This window comes from Dendrobates tinctorius, unplaced genomic scaffold, assembly GCF_039654945.1.
Source record: "Dendrobates tinctorius isolate UK_male_01 unplaced genomic scaffold, ASM3965494v1 ptg000049l, whole genome shotgun sequence".
Lineage (NCBI taxonomy): Eukaryota > Metazoa > Chordata > Amphibia > Anura > Dendrobatidae > Dendrobates > Dendrobates tinctorius.
The window spans coordinates 15,303,171-15,322,019 of NW_027361717.1; the positions used below are offsets into that span (position 1 = coordinate 15,303,171).

Consider the following 18,849-nt stretch of genomic DNA (forward strand, 5'->3'; position numbering starts at 1 on the left):
GCAGATAGGGATAGGTTGCTGTTGGAGATAGGGAGAGATCTCTGATCTAATAGCGATAGAAATTGTTTTTCAGCGACTGTAGCAGCCCCTGTGTGTTACAGAAGCAGTCTTTTTCCTCACTGACCCCGCTCAGTTTCATTTTTTTGTGCTGTGCAGGCTCTCAGTGAGGTGCTTAGTGAGACAGTGCAGAGCACATTCACTGCAGCTGCTGCAGCTCCTCTTGCTGCAGCACTGTGTGGTGTGTGTCTCATTGCCTTTTCTTTTCATCCCTTAAATCCCCTTCCCCTATTTTTTCCTAAAAGTTAAACACTATATAGGGATTTTGCTGTGAGGGACCCAAACAACCTCTGTGGCTGGTGCCACACAGCACCTGGCCCAGTCCCGGGGAATCCTTTTTTTTGGTATCACAGCAGTGTCATTTACTGCGCTGTGACATCCGACCGTAACGTGTACACCAATACCACAAACACACGTTACTCTTTGTGTAGGCCACACTAGATTCAAATAAAGTGTAGCAGACACACCATCATCATACAGTGCCATTAGTGTTTCTTATACATGTGTGTAGTCCTACAGGAATAAGCACACAAATTCCTAATAATTACTTTCTTGCTGTTCTGAATCCATCAATAGAGATGAAGAAGGCAGGGAGTAAGGGACGTCCCTGTTGCGGCCACGGAAGAGGTGCATCAGCAGCTAGACATGGTGCACATCCAGAGCAAGCAGCAGGCCCACGTCACTCAGCACCTGCTTTCACCCGGCAGCAGTCATTTATGCGCAGCTTGTTAGGAGCGCAGGGCCATAGGCTGATAAGAGAGGATCAAGTAGAAACCGTTGTTGGTTGGATGGCAGCTGAGGAATCCACCTCAATGAGCGCAGCACCCTCCCAGGACCTCTCCACCACATCGGGTCAGGCCTCTGAAGAGCAGCACCCATCTGCTTCTTCACCGCCCACTAAATTGCCCAGACATTCAGAGGGCCAGGAACCAACTTTAATCCTCTTCTCGGAATCTGTTGGCTTGGAATCTGTGTGCCAGCCATACAGCATTCCTGCAGCTGAAGAAAAGGTAGTGTGCACAGATGCGCAACCACTGTGTCCCTCTGAGGAAGAAGTGGAGAGTGGGCCAGTGCCCACAGTGACCAGACCCCAGTCAGCAGATGATGATGAAACTCAGCTGTCAGTTTCTGCTGACGAAAGTGTATTGGATGATGAGGTCCTTGACCCATCATTGCATGCTGAGGGGCAGCAAGCAAATGGATAGCTCAGAGGAAGAGCTTGCAGGTGTGGTGCAGCGTGGCCGTCCACGTGGGAGAGGAAGAGGGAAAAATTGGTTGTCGGCTCCCTGAACTTCAGCACCCGTTAGGAGCAGGGCTCTTTTAAAGAACACAAGGGGTGCGCCCAAGAGTTGTGGTGCATGGTCCTTTTTCGACCAAGTTGCAGATGACGTTACAGTAGTCAGATGTAAGCTTTGTCGACAAACTGTGCGGAGAGGGAAGAATGTCAGCAACCTTAATACCACCAATATGTTGACGCATGTCAGGAAGAGGCACCCTGTGGAGTGGCAGCATCAGACCCAGGATGATTCGCCACCTGCAGCTGGTTCCCCACCTTCCACCTCTTCAGCCACAGCGGCCACCTCTTACTCCAGTTCGCAAACAGCTGCTCCTGCTTCCTCGCCAGAATGCCAGGGTGCATCTGCAGGCAATGTTGTACGGCGGCACACTGTCTGTACTTCGTCAGCATCAGCATCCCAATCGCTGGCATCCTCACACTCCCAATCCAGTGTGCAGCCATCTGTCACACAGGTGTGGGAGAAAAGGCGCCCGTACTCGGCAAACCACCCACGAGCACAGGGCATGAATTCTCGCATTGCCATTCTGGCTGGTGAGCAAGCCAGCCTTTATCGATATGTTGGGGTTTGCAATCCCACAATACAGCGTTCCCAGATGCTTCTACTTCAGCAGGCAAGCCGTCCCCACCCTGCAACAGCATGCGGAGCGTAAAATTAAGCATGCGCTACAAAATGCAGTTAGTAGCAAGGTCCACCTGACCACCGACGCGTGGACCAGTCAGCATGGCTAGGGATGCTACATTTCCATCACCACCCATTGGGTAAATGTATTTGAGCCTGGAACTGAAGTAGACAGTGCAAGTGCGCGAGTCCTGCCAACTCCACGGTTTGCAGGCCTCTCCTCCGTACAAATTGACTCCTCCTCATACTCCTCGTCAGACTCGCCTGCACCCAGACGTACCACAACAACCGATTTCAGCACTGCATCGGCCAAACATCAACAGTTCGTGTTGAAATTGGTTTATCTGGGTGATGTTAGCCACACCGCAAACGAGCTGTGGAACACGCTCAAGGAGCAGTGCGACATGTGGCTTGCGCCGCTCAACCTCCAGCCAGGTGTGGTATGTGACAACGGCCGAAACCTGGTCGCGGCTCTGGGCCTAGGTGGTCTGACTCACATTCCATGCCTTGTCCATGTCCTAAACTTGGTGGTGCAGAGTTTCCTTAGGAACTATCCTGACCTTGAGGAGCTGCTGCACAAAGTCAGATACGAATGCTCTCATTTGCAGTGTTCAAGCATGGCTGCATCGCACCTTTCAGCCATGCAGCGCAGATTGGGCCTGCCCGAGCACCGCATGATTGTTGACCTCCCCACCAGGTGGAATTCGACTTCACATATGCTGCGTAGGTTGTGTGAGCAGCAACCTGCAATTATGGAGTTGCAGCTGCAGCAGGCACAAAGTAGGCGACACACATCTCAGCCCTCCAACTTTACAACCACAGAGTGGGCATCCATGAAGGACATATGCACCGTTTTGAAGTGCTTTGAGGACTCCACTCTGATGGTGAGCACGGATGCTGCCCTACTCAGCCTGACTATTCCCCTTATATGCCTTATAGAATCATCACTTAAAGGACTAAGGGATAAGGTTTCTCTGGAGGAGGAGGAGTATGATGATACACTTGCAGCAACCAGGCAATCTTCGTCGGCCAGGTTGGTACAAAGCTCTGTGGGTGCCTCACAAAGGTCCAGGCAGGACACAGCAAGCAAGGAGGATGAGGAGGATTATGAGGATGAGCCAGAGGAGGAAAGTACACAGCGCTCTACTAGTAGTCACCAGATAGAGCGTGGATGGGGTGATGCAGAGCAGCCAGAGCACATTCCTCCAGCTGGTGACAGCGATGCATGGCCAGTTGGCAGCCTTCAGCACATGAGTGACTTCATGCTGCAGTGTCTGAGAAACAACCCATGCGTGGCTCGTATTCTCCACACAAATGACTACTGGGTGGCCATCCTCTTAGATCCACGTTACCGGGACAGCCTTCAAAGCCTAATTACACCGTTGAACAAGGCGCGTATGTGACAAACGTCAGCTTACACTGAGGCGTTTTCCTTTTTAGAGTGGCACCCACCCACCTAGGGCGAGCTGACCTAGTGATAACTCACCCCCTGTACAGGGAGTGTCAGGGGCAAGACCAAGGGGGTGAGCCACCACAGCAGCTGGACCAGGCGGCCGGCTCAAGGAGACACTATTGAGTGTCTGACAACAGGATGGACAGGATACCAAATATAAAGCGAAGTCACAGTTTCTTCCTCAAACGTGGATTCACACTTTATTCAAGTGCAAGGCATAACAGGGAATCAGGTGCAGGGCACAAACAGTGAAACACGGCAGGATGCGTGCAAGGGCACGCCAAATGTTCCAGGCATAACACGTGCAAGAAAACATACCAGGGTCCAGGACAGGATACGTGATAGAGATCACACAAGAGTTCCTAGAAGGGATGCATGCTAGGACACGCCAGGATCGAAGACGGGGTGCAATGGCATCGGACTCTGGACTATTGGCAACGACCGACAGGGTCCAGGCATCAGGCTGCGGACATCAGCTCCGGACATCAGGCCACAGTCATCTGGTTCCGGGCCTCTTGCAACGGTCGGCAGGTTTCGGAAATCCGGCAGGCAAGCCAAGGTTCAAGGCAGGGTGCGTGCTTGGAGCCACGCCAGGGTTCAAGGCAGGGTGCGTGCTTGGAGCCACGCCAGGGTTCAAGGCCGGGTGCGTGCTTGGAGCTACGCCAGGGTTCAAGGCCGGGTGCGTGCTTGGAGCCACGCCAGGATCAGGTTCCCAGGAAGGAGGCCTGCGCATGCCAAGGGGCATGCCAGGGTTCAAGGAAGGGTGCGTGCTTGGAGCCACGCCAGGGTTCAAGGCAGGGTGCGTGCTTGGAGACAAAGCACAAGGTAAGCCAGAGTGCGTATGTAGAGTCACGCCAGGGCACAAGATACTAGACAGAGTCCTGCGCGTGCAAAGGGGCATGTTAGGCGAGGCAGAGTCCTGCGCGTGCAGAGAGGCACGTCAGGGTCAGGGTTCCAGGACAGGGTTAGGGCCTGTGCGTGCAAGAGGGCATGACAGGGGACATGGCAAAGCCTGCACGTACTTTTACAGAAGCACGGGGAGGTATGCCATGGGCAAGCGAGGGCCTGCGCGTGCTTTAGAGTGCACGCAGAGCACAGTGCGGAAACAGCGTGAAGTGCAAGGGAGCACAGAGGGCACGGCTGGGGCACTGGCTAGCTGATCGGGCTGCGGCACTGACAGACGGGCAAGACTCCAGCGAACCTAGCTGACGCATGGCAGGCGACACAGCTGTCACTGAACGACGAGCATGGCTGAGGCACAAGCGGGCAGGCACGGCTAGGGCGGGCACGGCTGAGGCACAAACAGGAGGCTAGGAAGGCCAGGCGCATGCAAAGGGCACACGAAGAAACAGAGCAAGGGAAGACAAGATGAGAAACAAGACAAAGCTTAGGCAGTGTACGGAACCAGGGACGGAAGCATAGGCAGAAACACGGAATCAGGTCAGAGCAAGAACAGAGCTAGCAGCGGAGCGTAGGCCGAAGCCCAGAGCCGGGCCAAGGAAGAACCTTGGGACTAGCCTAGAAACGTGCAAGAGAGCATAATAGGAAAGAGTCTAGCAGCGGAGCGTAGGCCGAAGCCCAGAGCCGGGCCAAGGCAGAGCCTTGGGACTAGACATGGAAAAAAGCACAAAAGGAAAGAAAGGAGGGATGGTGCGTGTGCCAGGGAGCACTACAGAGCACCATAGGAGAGAGCAAGGCAGAGCAAGCAAAGACTGAGACCATAGGGAGGAACACGGCATAGGTACGAAACAAGGCATAGCGAAAGGACGAACATGGCACAACGGACAAAAATAAGACAAGGCACGGGACAAGAGACGGAGTACGAGCACGGAGCGTGTGCAGAGACGCACGACAGAGCTAGGTGCACGGGCACAGAATAGAGGGAGCGCCCCACAGACCAAGCAGCCATGCAGGGACACGACACAATATTCAGGCCCTGAGCATAGGAAGGGGCGGTCTAATATAGGGCATAACACCTCCTCATCCGGGTCAGGACCAGGGGAGAACTTCCTAGTTCAGATGCTCCAGGATCTCAGAGCGCAGTCACATGATCAGGGTTTCAGACATGACGAGATGATCACAGTACCAGACAGTGCAGGATCTTAGGAAACGTCACATGATCAAGGTTTCAGACATGACGAGATGATTGCAGAACCAGTCAGTGCAGGATCTTAGGAAACGTCACATGATTAAGGTTTCAGACATGACGAGATGATCACAGAAGGCAAAGCAGAAACGCAGGCATCTTGCAGCTCAGCAGACATGAGGTGAGTGTGCACACTGCTCTAGGGAACAAGCAGGATAGCAGACATGAGATGCGCGTGCACACCGCTCCAGGGTCATGAGGCAAAACAGACATGGCGGACATAACAGACATGGCGAGCATGACAGCGTAAAATGCTGGAGTACCAAGATGCACTGGTTAATTCATTCATGTACTTTTTTCCACCGCATAGCAGTGATGCGCGTGCACTAGCAGGCACCTCAGTGCGTCCTGGGCCCAGCGGAATCCGTTCCGAAGCCGGTAGCTGAAGCAGTACATCTGCTACTACAGGTTCAGTATACCCAACCTGTTCCAATGGTTTCTGAACCCGTAAACAGTTCGGGCACCATCAGCACAGACAGTGCAACGCACTAGGAGGCAACGTTACCATGACATGGTGGCACAATACCTCTCCACCCCTGTCAGTGTGCTTCAGGATGGATATGCCCCCTTCAAGTTTTGGGTCTCCAAGTTGGATACATGGCCCGAGCTTAGCCAGTATGCCTTGGAGGTCCTGGCTTGTCCTGGTGCCAGTGTGATTTCTGAACGTGTCTTTAGTGCAGCTGGCAATGTACTAACAGACCAACGTACCAGACTATCCGCTGCAAATGTGGACCGGCTTACATTCCTAAAAATGAACCAGGCCTGGATTTCTGTTGACTTTTGCTGCCCTCGGCCAGAGTAGACAGGTTACATGCATGGTTTGTAGCAGTATGCATGCTCTGTCATGTGCCTATGTTGCACACAGCGTCATCTGTTATGCCAGTGCTCTGGCCTCTACTACCAACATCTAGCTCCTGGTTCTGTGACTGACTCTTTCACCTCATACTGTTTTCCATGGGCTCTAGTACCGCCAGCTAGTGCTCATTTCCGTGACTGCTGATTGCACAGCATGCCATGTTTCTGGGCTCTAGTACCGCCAGCTAGTGCCCATTTCTGTGACTGCCACTTTCACAGCATGCCATGTTTCTGGGCTCTAGTCCCGCCAGCAAGTGCCATTTCCGTGACTGCTGATTTCACAGCATGCTGTGTTTCTGGGCTCTAGTACCACCAGTTAGTGCCCATTTCCGTGACTGCCACTTTCACAGCATGCTGTGTTTCTGGGCAACAGTAACGCCAGCTGTACCTCGTTAGACCAAAGAGGAAAAAAAGGACGACAGTTGCCAAACGCCTATAGGCAAAAGCACAAGAGGCGGGATCCAGCCAAACCGGCTGTTTTCTGGCAGTGAAGTGTGGACTCAGGTGCCTCCCCCAAGGGCTAAACCGAGTTCAAGCATCGCCAGCTGGTTCTCGGGAGTGCCAAAGGGCACGGGTACCTCCTGCTCCAAACCGTGTTTCGACAACGCTCGCCGTTACACGGTTGTGTCCGCCGCACTGTTCCACGCCCCCGCCGTATATCATTCTGGCTCAGTTTGCTGTTATCCGTGGTGTCGGCAGTGTAGGAGCCCCCTACGTGGACTCCGAGACCTGGCACTCAAGGCTGGTCTCGACAGTGCCAGTATGCCCTCCTCCTCCCCTGCTGCGACTGCGGAGTAAAGAAGACTGTGTCCGGGTTGCGGGGGCAAATGTGGCTCTTGCACCTTCTGCCGAGAAGACATTACTCTGGTAGAAGACCCAAAACAGGAAGACAGATGCAGAAGACCCAAGACAGGAAGACAGATGCAGAAGACCCAAGACAGGAAGACAGATGCAGAAGACCCAAGACAGGAAGACAGATGCAGAAGACCCAAGACAGGAAGACAGATGCAGATGTTCCCGGACTCCTATCTTTTTGCTCTTGAACTTGCGTCTTTGTGGGGGTTTTTTGGGCTTCTCGGCAGTGCTTTTGGCTTATCTCACTACTACATTGTGGTATCCGGGCTACAGTAGTGTCCGCTGTTGCCCAGTACAGCCACTGGCACTTTTTACCTTCTGCTGCTTATCTGGGTTCCAGTAGAGTCAATGGCTTAGGTCCCTCCTTTGTGGTATCCGAGTTCCAGTAACATCTGCTGGTCCTTGGTAGTGCATTCTGGCACAGGTTACCTCCTGCTTAGTTATTGGCCTCCGGTAACGTCAGCTGGTGCCTGTTAGTTCCATTGGCTCTTATGCTGATTTCTGCTGCCTATACGGGTTCCAGACTCACCAGCTAATTCTCTCAAGTTCCTGTGCCTACTGTTGCTTCTGCGTATTTCCTCTGGGTTTGGGACATTCTGCGACCAGCCAATAGCAGGATAACCATAGACAGAGGTTTAGGAAGCAGTAGGAGCAGATGTACATGAACCAAAAGCAGAATATCAATATGCAGAATTACTGAATAACAGTAATATAATCAGCAGAAGAAGACTAAGCATGGTTTAAAGGGAGTGTATCCGTTTCTCCACGTGGTGCTCCTGGAAACTCCCTGCAAAGCAAGGTGAGCTGAACGCAGACACGTCAGTCAAAGGGCATATTGACACCACCACCGGCAGTTTTAATTTAATAATCTAAAATCACTAACCCTAACCATAGCTATTCCTAACCCCTAACCCTTACCCTACTAACCATAAACCCTAACCCTACCCCAACTAATCCTAACCCAAAGAAAAAACACCGCTGTTAAGAAGATGATGTTTTCCTGCTACAGCTTTCGCTCTGTGCATTTTTCTAGCAATTTTTTGCTCCTCTGCAAACTCCTTTCCCATTATCCTGAGGTGTTTCCCCTCCATTTTATCCATGATATAGCACTGTAGTGGGCATTTTGTAATTCCGATTTTTTTTTTTTTTTCTCCCATTGACTTGCATTGATATCGGAAATCGAAAATTCCGATAGCCAATATTTTTTCAATATCGGAAATCGGAATTCCGATACGATATCGGGCAATATCGCTCATCCCTATTCTTCACCATAAGCATCATCAAACAAAAAGGCATGTAGAACCAAGACTTCCTAATTCATAATTTTCTTGTATCTCATTTCTCAAGATCAGATAATGTTATTAACTACAATATTAACAAGGCAAGGGATGTTCTTCAGCAAGGAAATAGTATCTTATTTGTAGAAACCACAGACAATGGATCTGCCATCCTTGGTTTTATGCTCAATTGAATCAGCAGCTCGAGTTTATCCAGACAGACCAGTGGACCCAAAGCAAAAGACGGAGCTGGGGCAAGAGTTTGGACTCATGGACCCCACAAATAAGAACAGGAGTGCCAAAGAGTTTTGATGAAGGGTTTTTTTTGTGTGGGAAAGGGCCATAAACTTTCATGGACCTGGGTGTCTTTTGAGAGAGGCTACGAACTTGTGGACCTGTGGTGTGGGTGGAGGGTAAGGGAAAAAAAAATAATAATGTGTGTTATAGGTAGAATTTTTGCCAGATCGGCGGAAGGGTTTTGGTTAAGGCAGAGGGCCAGTTTTGTGTTTCTTCTTTTTTTTTATAAACAGGTGTGAATGGGAGCATGAGTGGAGGTACAAATGGGGCTGAATGTGAATGAATGGGAAAAATTGTTTTTTTTTGTGTGTTTTCTGTTTTTTTTTTATATAGTAGGTTTCCTGCTGGGGGTCCTTCAAGCTGCAAAGCTTGGAGGCGGAAAAAGTTGTAGGATTCTGGACTTTTGGACTTTCCAGTATCGGATTACTAAGCATGAGGTTGCACAAGTTTTTGTATGTCTGTGTAATATATTTTGTTTATGTATGTCTATATTATTTCTGGAATGTTTTTTTGATATGTTTAAAAAAAATAAAATAGAGTTCCAGACAGACCAGTGATCTTCTTCATGAAAGGACTAGATGACATAATTGAAGATGATGTGATGAAAATCCGGCAACACTACCCAACCCTTTCATCCTATAAGAATATCTATCTATTTTTTTACCTCTGAGATTGGAGAAATTATTTGCTGAGTCACCATTTCTAGCTTGGCATAAGAAGGTAAGCCACGCTGTATGGAAATAAAATGTTAATAAAAAGAATTCATACCAGTGAAGCTGCAGTTAGCCAGCCATATTCTTGGAAAATTAACACACTATAGTGTCCTCAACACTGCTATAATGGCACTTCTATAACTATGAACACATCCACAGGGAAATAAGATGTAACTAATATCCCAGAAAAATGAAGCAAACCAATAAATATTCTGTGATAAAATCACAATATTTTTATTTCATGAAAAAAGAATTAAAAAAGACAACATGTCATTTTAAACATAATATACCCCTAGGGGAAAATTACACAGCCCAAAATTTCATAATCCAATTAATCAATATATTAAATATATCATAATTTAAATGTCACAGGAGGTATAATCAAAAAAACCGCTTCCTAATGTTAATTTCAAATATCATTATATAAAGTTAACAATTAAAATAATTAACTCCATGATACACATCAATAAGGTCTATAATATAGTCTCCATATATGCAATAATTTTATCCACAAGATATTATATAATAATCCAAGCAGGAGACACCGAAAAAATATATATAAGATAGAAGCAGTTGTTACACAGTATGGAATATAAGTATAAAACTTAATTACCTTCTCTGCAATATGACCATAAATAGGAGCCGTGCAAGAGAACCCCGCGCCCCGACGCGCGTTTCGCCTTCTTGCTTCTTGACGCCCCCTTGTCTCCTGCTTGGATTATTATATAATATCTTGTGGATAAAATTATTGCATATATGGAGACTATAGACCTTATTGATGTGTATCATGGAGTTATTTTAATTGTTAACTTTATATAATGATATTTGAAATTAACATTAGGAAGCGGTTTTTTTGATTATACCTCCTGTGACATTTAAATTGTGATATATTTAATATATTGATTAATTGGATTATGAAATTTTGGGCTGTGTAATTTTCCCCTAGGGGTATATTATGTTTAAAATGACATGTAGTCTTTTTTTAATTCTTTTTTCATGAAATAAAAATATTGTGATTTTATCACAGAATATTTATTGGTTCGCTTCATTTTTCTGGGATATTAGTTACATCTTATTTCCCTGTGGATGTGTTCATATTCTTGGAAAAACTACAAACGAGACACACAGCTATACCAAAGCTTTGGCCCCTTGAATGTTAGGATTAGTTGAGCTCGCTCCATACACATTTGCCAGCTTTATAGCAGCCAATTATTGTCACAGCTATTTGATCACTTCAATGCTGCTGTCACTCTCTGTCAATGGCATTTAATTATGGCTATTACGTCATATGACCATTCCGGCTCTTATTATATTTTACTAAAGCAACACCCTAGTGGTTTAAGGAGAAACCCAAAACTGTTTTGGAGTGACCTAGTCAAAAAGCCCTCACATTAATCCAATTGATAATCTGTGGTCAGACTTGAAGATTGCTGTTCACCACTGGAAACCATCTAACATGAAGAAGCAGGAGTAGTTTTGCTATTTAGGGATAAGATCAGGGCAAGTGAGGGATTAGGTATCCTGCTCGGTGACGGGTTGAAAGAACCCGTATCGGGGTGATAGTGAGATCAGGGCACATCCTCAGGTGAGTGCAAGAGGTGTCCATTCCCCCATTCCCTATTGACAGGGCCCACCATTGTTATAGTTTCCCTAGTGTTCCCTGGTGTGTTGCGCTGTTTGGCAACCAAGCAACTGTTGGGTCTTGTCACACTGGTCAGTCACTCCGTGACACAAGTGATCACCCTGGAAAGTATGTTCCTTAACATATTTCCAAGGAAAATCCATTTTGGTTTCATTTTTGAATGTTGTATTGTGAGTCAGTAAAAGTGGCGTAAGACTGTGCCAACATTGTTCAGAGCAGTGACCTGGGAGTTAGAAATTCTTCCAGGGGTCTTCCCCATGCTGTTCCCATGTCATTTAAGCACTGTACCCATCTATTTCCACAATTTCTAGTCCCTCTGCAGACCGCCAGAGAGGCCGCCGGAAAAATGTTCGTGTTTCCCCTAGACTTACATTGGGCTCATTGCTCAGGTCGAGCACCCGAGCATTCTAGTTTGCTCGACCCGAGCAATGAACACCTTAGTATTTTAGTGCTCGCCAGAGGCGTAGCTTGCGTTTTGGTTCGGGGGGCGAAACTTCTGAGTGGACCCTAACTAGGTAACTTTGATTACAACTCGGTGACGCACCCTAATAGTGGAGGAGAACCTGAGCAGATGACCGTGCTGCTACTGAAAATAATCTCTATATAAAGACCAATATTGATATTACCGCCATATGGTCAGTGGTAAATACCAGTCCTACAAAACATATGTGATTACTGCACAGTTATAGTTGCTGTCTTACCGCTGACGTTCTTTCTGATGGAATCGTTCACTTTTCACATCTTTTCCATCTGGCCCAGACCGACATGACAACTCCTCCAGCCACGACTCTGCTACAGAAAATACAACAATGACATTCGTCACTTTTCATATTCCAGCCCCATCACCATCTATCCCCAACCTGCAAAAACCCCTCATCCTGCTGATACCCCAATGCTGAGCCGCTGCTGCAGTATGCGTTCCTATTACTGCACCTGATATCCCAATAATGAGCCGCTGCTACCGTATGTATCCCTATTACTGCACTTGATACCCCAATACTGAGCCACTGTTGCCGTATGTGCCCCTATTACTGCACCTGATACCCCAATCCTGAGCCACTACTGCCGTATGTCCCTATTACTACACCTGATACCTCAATACTGAGCAGCTGCTGCTGCTGCTGTATGTGCCCCTATTACTGCACCTGATACCCCAATGCTGAGCCACTACTGCCGTATGTGTCCCTATTACTACACCTGATACCTCCATACTGAGCTGCTGCTGCCATATGTATCCCTATTATTACACCTGATACCCCAATACTGAGCCGCTGCTGCCATATGTGCCCCTATTACAGCACCTGATACCCCAATGCTGAGCCACTGCTGCCGTACGTGTCCCTATTACTGCACCTGATACCCCAATGCTGAGCCACTACTGCCGTACGTGTCCTTATTACTGCACCTGAGGCCACAATATTGAGCCGCTGCTGCCATATGTGTCCCTATTACTGCACCTGATACCCCAATGCTGAGCCGCTGCTGCTGTATGTCCCTATTACTGCACCCGATACCCCAATGCTGAGCTGCTGCTGCTGTAGGTGTCCCTATTACTGCACCTGATACCCCAATGCTGAGCCGCTGCTGCTGTAGGTGTCCTTATTACTGAACCTAATACCCCAATGCTGAGCCGCTGCTGCCACATGTGTCCCTGTTACTGGACCTGATTCCCCCTTTACACACACGGCTCCACTCCACACCCCCTATACACACACGGCTCCACTCCACACCCCCTTTACACACACGGCTCCACTCCACACCCCCTATACACACACGGCTCCGCTCCGTACACCTCATACACACGCGGCTCCACTCTGTACACCTCGTACACACATGGCTCCGCTCCGTACACCTTGTACACAAGCAGCTCCGCTCCGTACACCTCGTACACACGCAGCTCCACTCCATATAATTCGTTCACATATGGCTCCACTCCGTACACCCCGTACACCCCATACACTCACGGTTCCGCTCCGTACACCCCATATACATACGGCTACGCTCACCCCATATACACGCGGCTCCGCTCCTCCGTACACCTCATACATGCATATCTCTGCTTCGTACACCTTCTACACACACAGCTCTGTAACATCCACCCTGTAAACCCCTCCTGACCCCACACATAAACTTCACCTCATCCAGCACCATGACAACCAGCACAGCAGAGTCCTTCAGCCACTGAAGCCCCTGATCATGTGACCCCTGACTCCGCCCCTCCTGTGACCTCATCACAGGTCCTGTGCGCACAGAATAGCCCAGGATGACATTGCTGGCTGTGAGGTGGGGGGCCTACTGCTGGCACCAGGGCCCCCCACCGCCTTCTCAGGGGCCCATAGCGGCCGGGCGGCAGAGTAGGGAGATCGATTCTCCCTGCTCTGCTGCAGACTCTAACTGTAAGGGCGCGCTGTGCACGCCAAAACAGTAACAGTAGTGTAGCTCCGGTGGGCTCCCTCAGAGCGCGGGGGTAGCATCGCCACTGGTGCTCGCCAATCACTGATATACAGCTCTGGCAAAAAATAAGAGACCACTTTCAAATGTTCAGTTTGTCTGATTTTTCTATTAATAGGAATATTTTTTATTAAAATGTAAATTGTTCTTTTAGTCTATAAACTTCTGACAAGTCTCCGAATTTCCAAGCAATAAATTTTGTATTTTTTTACTGACAGAGAAAAATGGTCAAAATAAAAAAAAACAGTGCTTTCAGACCTCAAATAATGCAAAGAAAACGAGATCATAATCATTTAGAAACAACAATACTAATGTTTTAACTCAGGAAGAGTTCAGAAATCAATATTGTACTGAATAACCATGATTGTTAATCACAGCTTTCATGCGTCTTGGCATTCTTTCCAACAGTCTCTCACACTGCTTCTGGCACAAAAATGTAAGCAGTTCTTTGTTTGATGGCTTATGGCTATCCATCATCCTCTTGATTACATTCCAGAGGTTTTCAATGGGGCTCAGGTCTGGAGAATGGGCTGCCCATGACAGGGATTTGATGTGGTGGTCTCTTACTTTTTGCCAGAGCTGTTTATCCAATAAGTTACAGGAGAAGAGTGTGTCGGGCTATATATCAATTAGTGAATACGGCAATCAGTGAAAATAGCGAACAGAGGTAGGCATAGGTGGAGTCACCGTGAGTAGCTGTCCTGTAGTAGATCAGCTGCTCATACTCAGAGATTAGTATTTGAGGAAGACCGAGCACTTACTAGTAGGAACAAGATCTAAAAGCAAATTGCTTGCTGTTATCCATCATACACCGGGCATTGAAAGCACCTTGTAACCTGTAACAGGTAAAACAAGTTTTTTTTAATTCCTTTAACAAACTTTAAGTTTTAGCCGATTTATAATCCATATTTGGTCTATGAAATTAGATTTGCTATATTTATTGATAAATCCAAATACATAATTTACAACATTTACTACAATCATTAAAGAGTTATTCCTATCACAAACAAAGGTTTGTCTGTTTTCATAACTGCCATAGACGAAGGAACTGAATGGGAGGAGACACAGATTAGATATTAGAAAAAACTTTTTGACAGTTAGAGTGATCAATGAGTGGAACAGGCTGCCACGAGAAGTGGTGAGTTCTCCTTCAATGGAAGTCTTCAAACAGAGTCTGGACAGACATCTGACTGGGATGATTTAGCGAATCCTGCTTTGAGCAGGGGGGTGGACCAGATGGCCCAGGAGGTCCCTTCCAACTCTACGATTCTATGATTCTAAAATTCATAGAGTCACGCACTTATTCATTTCATCAAATTTTTATTGTCATATTTCAAGAGTCCTAACTTTTTATTTTTAGTCAAAGTAGTCATGTGAGTCATTTTTTATTGGGATGATATGTATTTGTCAGTGTTATATGTTTTGAGGTGTATGTACAGTTGCTTAAAAATGTATTCCTACCCTTTGAACCGTTCCACATTTTTTCAGGTTACACCCACAAACTTTTTATTTACTATTTATTTACTTTCTATTTGATTTGTATGTTATGTGATATACCAACACCAAGCACTGCAAAGTATAAAGGAAATGATACATGGTATTCTAAATTCGTTAAAAATATAAATCTGAAAATTGTGATGTGCATTTGTATTCAGCCCCCCTAAGTTAATATTTTATAGGAATCCCTTTTACTGCAGTTACTGATGCAAGTCTTTTAGGGTATGTCTCTACCAGCTTTGCACATCTAGGGGATGGAGTGTTTGCCGATTCTTCTTTGCAAACTAGCTCAGTGAGACTGAGTGGAGAACCCGGTAGCTGAGACCACGGAGATTTTCTGACGCTGGGGGATGCTATACATCTATTTCTCAGCACCGTTATAAAGCATTGTTGAGAAACAAGTAGCCATTAAAAAGCGCACCAGCAGTGGTTAAGGGGTTAAACAACTCTGCCGCAGTGTGTGATTTGTTTCCTAGACAAATTAGCTTCAGCAGAGCCTGTTGTGCTTCACAGAGGCAGTGCTGCAGAGCTTCCGGCTGATGTGGAGGATGTGCTCTGAGATAGCACTTCATAGATGGAGAATGAGAAGGAGAGGCTGCAGGAACTCGTGTAGGAGGTGGAGGAAACCCTGATAGAAGTTGTGCCAGCAAACCTCAGTGTCCGTAGCACATGTGCCATGTCAGGGTGGGACTCGGCCTCGGCTTCCACAATGTTCACTCAGTGTGCCATCAGGCAAATGTAGTGTCCCTGGCCACAAACACTTGAACATGTGTCGGTCGCTAAGTGGACTATCCCAGTAGTCATGTGGGTAAGGACAAGTTGTAAAGTTGTAAAAGAAAAATAAGGAACTAAAATAAAGCTGTTGCATAAATTTAGCCACCCTTCAACTAATCCTTTGTAACAGTACCCTTTGAATTAATGACATTCAGTTTGTTCTTCTTTAAGTAGGAGTCTATCAGAATGGCATATCTAGAATTGTCAATCTTTGCCCACTCTTTTTTTTGCAGTACCACTCCAAATCTGTCAGATTGTAAGTGCATATCCTGATAATCTTAATAACGACACATTATTACTTAAAAATCCCTCAATGTTGAGTTGGGAGAAGGATCTCAACTCTTCATTCTCTGCTGAATGTTGGGAGGACGCTCTTTCTTCAGCTTACTAATCTGTAATGTCCATCCCACTACAGGAGACCCACTATAAAACTATCTCCAGATGGTATTACACTCCCAACAGACTGGCTCACATAGGTTCCTCAAACTCCCCACTTTGTTGGAGAGGATGCGGCCAAAAAGGGGATATTCTGCATGTTTTTTGGGGATGCCCAATGACTAAATTGTTATGGTCTCAAATCTCTTCATCTATAATCAGCAAAATAATTGGAAAGCCTTTCAACCTTACTCCCTGCATTGCCCTGCTTTCATTAAATTTGGATGAAAGAGATCATTCACTGAGACCTATTTTCAATCATATATGTCTCGTCACGAAGAACACCATAGCATACCATTGGAAATCCAATTTTTTACCTAGTTCTAATGACATAATTAAACTGATCAATAAACATAGATCACATGAGCTACAATTCGCTCTTCATAATGATGACTTCAACAAATTCTTCAAGAAATGGTCTGTATGGGACCATGTCTTCCCTCCCCAGTTAGTATGAGTTTGGTAGGATTTTTATTTAACAAAGTGGTCCCTCAACTTGATTTGTGACATACCGTTTATTGTACTTTATCCATTACTTCGATCGCTATGTTTGCGCTTGCACTTGATTTTGTATGATCTAACGTCTGTTGCGTCAACTCGATGATATTGACTTGTTTTGTTTTGAAAAAAAGAATAAAACTTTGAAAAAGTAAGTGCATATCCTGTATACGGTGCCCTCATATGATCAATCAACAGATTTTCAAATGGATTCAGATCTGTGCTCCAGCTGGTCCATTTGATCTTCTTTTGGTGCAGCCATTTTTTTTTGTTGATTTGGAGATATTCTTCACGTTGTTGTCATGTTGAAAAAAGTTAACTTTATCTTCAGCTTTTGAGCAGAGGCCTGAAGGTTTTGTTACAAAATTGACTGATATTGGAAATGGAAACTGTTCATAATTTCCTCCACCTTGACTAAAGTTCCAGTTCCAGCTACCGAATAACATTCCCAAAGCACAGTACTGCCTCCACCATGCTATAATGCGGGTATGGTTATTTTTTGGTGATGCACAGTGAGGGCTTTGAACCAAACATATATTTAGGATTTTTGGACAAATAAACGTGTCTCTTCTAACCACAAATTTTTTTTTTTTCATATGAATTTTGTCAGACATCTTGTAGGTTTTAGAGAAACATAGTCGGGCTTGGATGTTTTTCTTTTGAAGAAAAGTCTTTCTTCTTGCAACTGTATACTATAAGCCAGACATATGAAGGATATGGCAAATCTTTGTCGCATGCAGTACCCAACTGAGACAAAAATTCCTGCAGGTATTTAATATTGCTGTATGCTTTTTGACAGCCTCCCAGAAAACTTTTCTTCTTATCTTTTCATCAATTTTTTGAGGGATATTCAGTCCTAGTAATGTCATTGTTTAAGCCACTTCTTCTAGCATTTTTGCAGGGGTGTTTAGACATTTAATATCTACTGTACACTCAATTAGATTATTTATAAGAATTAGATACTCGTATTTCATGAAAACGCATAAGAACTATAAATGCTAAAAACAACTGATGAGCACGAAAGTCACCTCCAACTGGAGTGGATTTCTGTGAAATTTGTAGTACATTATTATCATAGAGCCTGGGCCAAATGGAGGATTGTTTGGTGCAGCAGTAGTCCAGTGTAACCATGCCTAATTATCTATTTTTTCTTCTCATATATTATAGGATATCACAGCTATGTTGAAGCAGCTAAGGATTCTTACCATTTTGATTTTTATAGCATTTTTAAGCTTCTTCACCATAAGCATCATCAAACAAAAAGGCATGTACATCAAAGACTTCCTAATTCCTAATTCTCTTGTATCTCATTTCTCAAGATCAGAGAATGTTATTAACTGCAATATTAACAAGGGATGGGATGTTCTTCAGCAAGGAAATAGTATCTTATTTGTAGAAACCACAGACAGAATGGATGAGCCATCATTGGTTTTATGCTCAATTGAATCAGCAGCTCGAGTTTATCTGGACAGACCAGTGATCTTCTTCATGAAAGGACTAGATGACATAATTAAAGATGATGTGATGAAAATCCAGCAACACTACCCAACCCTTTCATCCTATAAGAATATCTATTTTTTACCTCTGAGATTGGAGAAATTATTTGCTGAGACACCATTTCTGGCTTGGTATAAGAAGGTAAGCCACGTTATATGGAAATAAAATGTTAAGAAAAAGTTAGCCAGACGTATTCTTGGAAAGACTTTAAACGAGACACAGAGCTATACCAAAGCTTTGGCCCCTTCATTGTAAGGATTAGTTGAGCTCGCTCTATACAGAACATTTGCCAGCTTTGTAGCAGCCAGGTATTGTCACTGATATTTCTTCACTTAAATGCTGCTGTCACTCTCAGTCAATGGCTTTTAATTATGGCTATTGTCATATGACCATTCCAGCTCTTATTATATTTTACTAAAGCATCACTCTAGTGGTTTAAGGGGAAACCCATTAATGTTTCGAGTGACTTAGTCAAAAAGCCCTGAC

At 45.8% G+C, this 18,849-nt stretch overlaps 1 protein-coding gene across 1 annotated transcript in view; it reads left to right on the forward strand.

Moving 5' to 3' along the window:
• The window catches only part of LOC141091128 (alpha-1,4-N-acetylglucosaminyltransferase-like), a 78,567-nt gene that overhangs the window by 21,101 nt on the left and 38,617 nt on the right, over positions 1-18,849 (forward strand). Inside the window, exon 2 of the mRNA XM_073576519.1 lies at positions 18,034-18,504. Within this exon, the coding sequence (XP_073432620.1) occupies positions 18,046-18,504 (459 nt within the window). The 5' untranslated portion in view covers positions 18,034-18,045. The remainder of the gene's footprint in view (positions 1-18,033; positions 18,505-18,849) is intronic.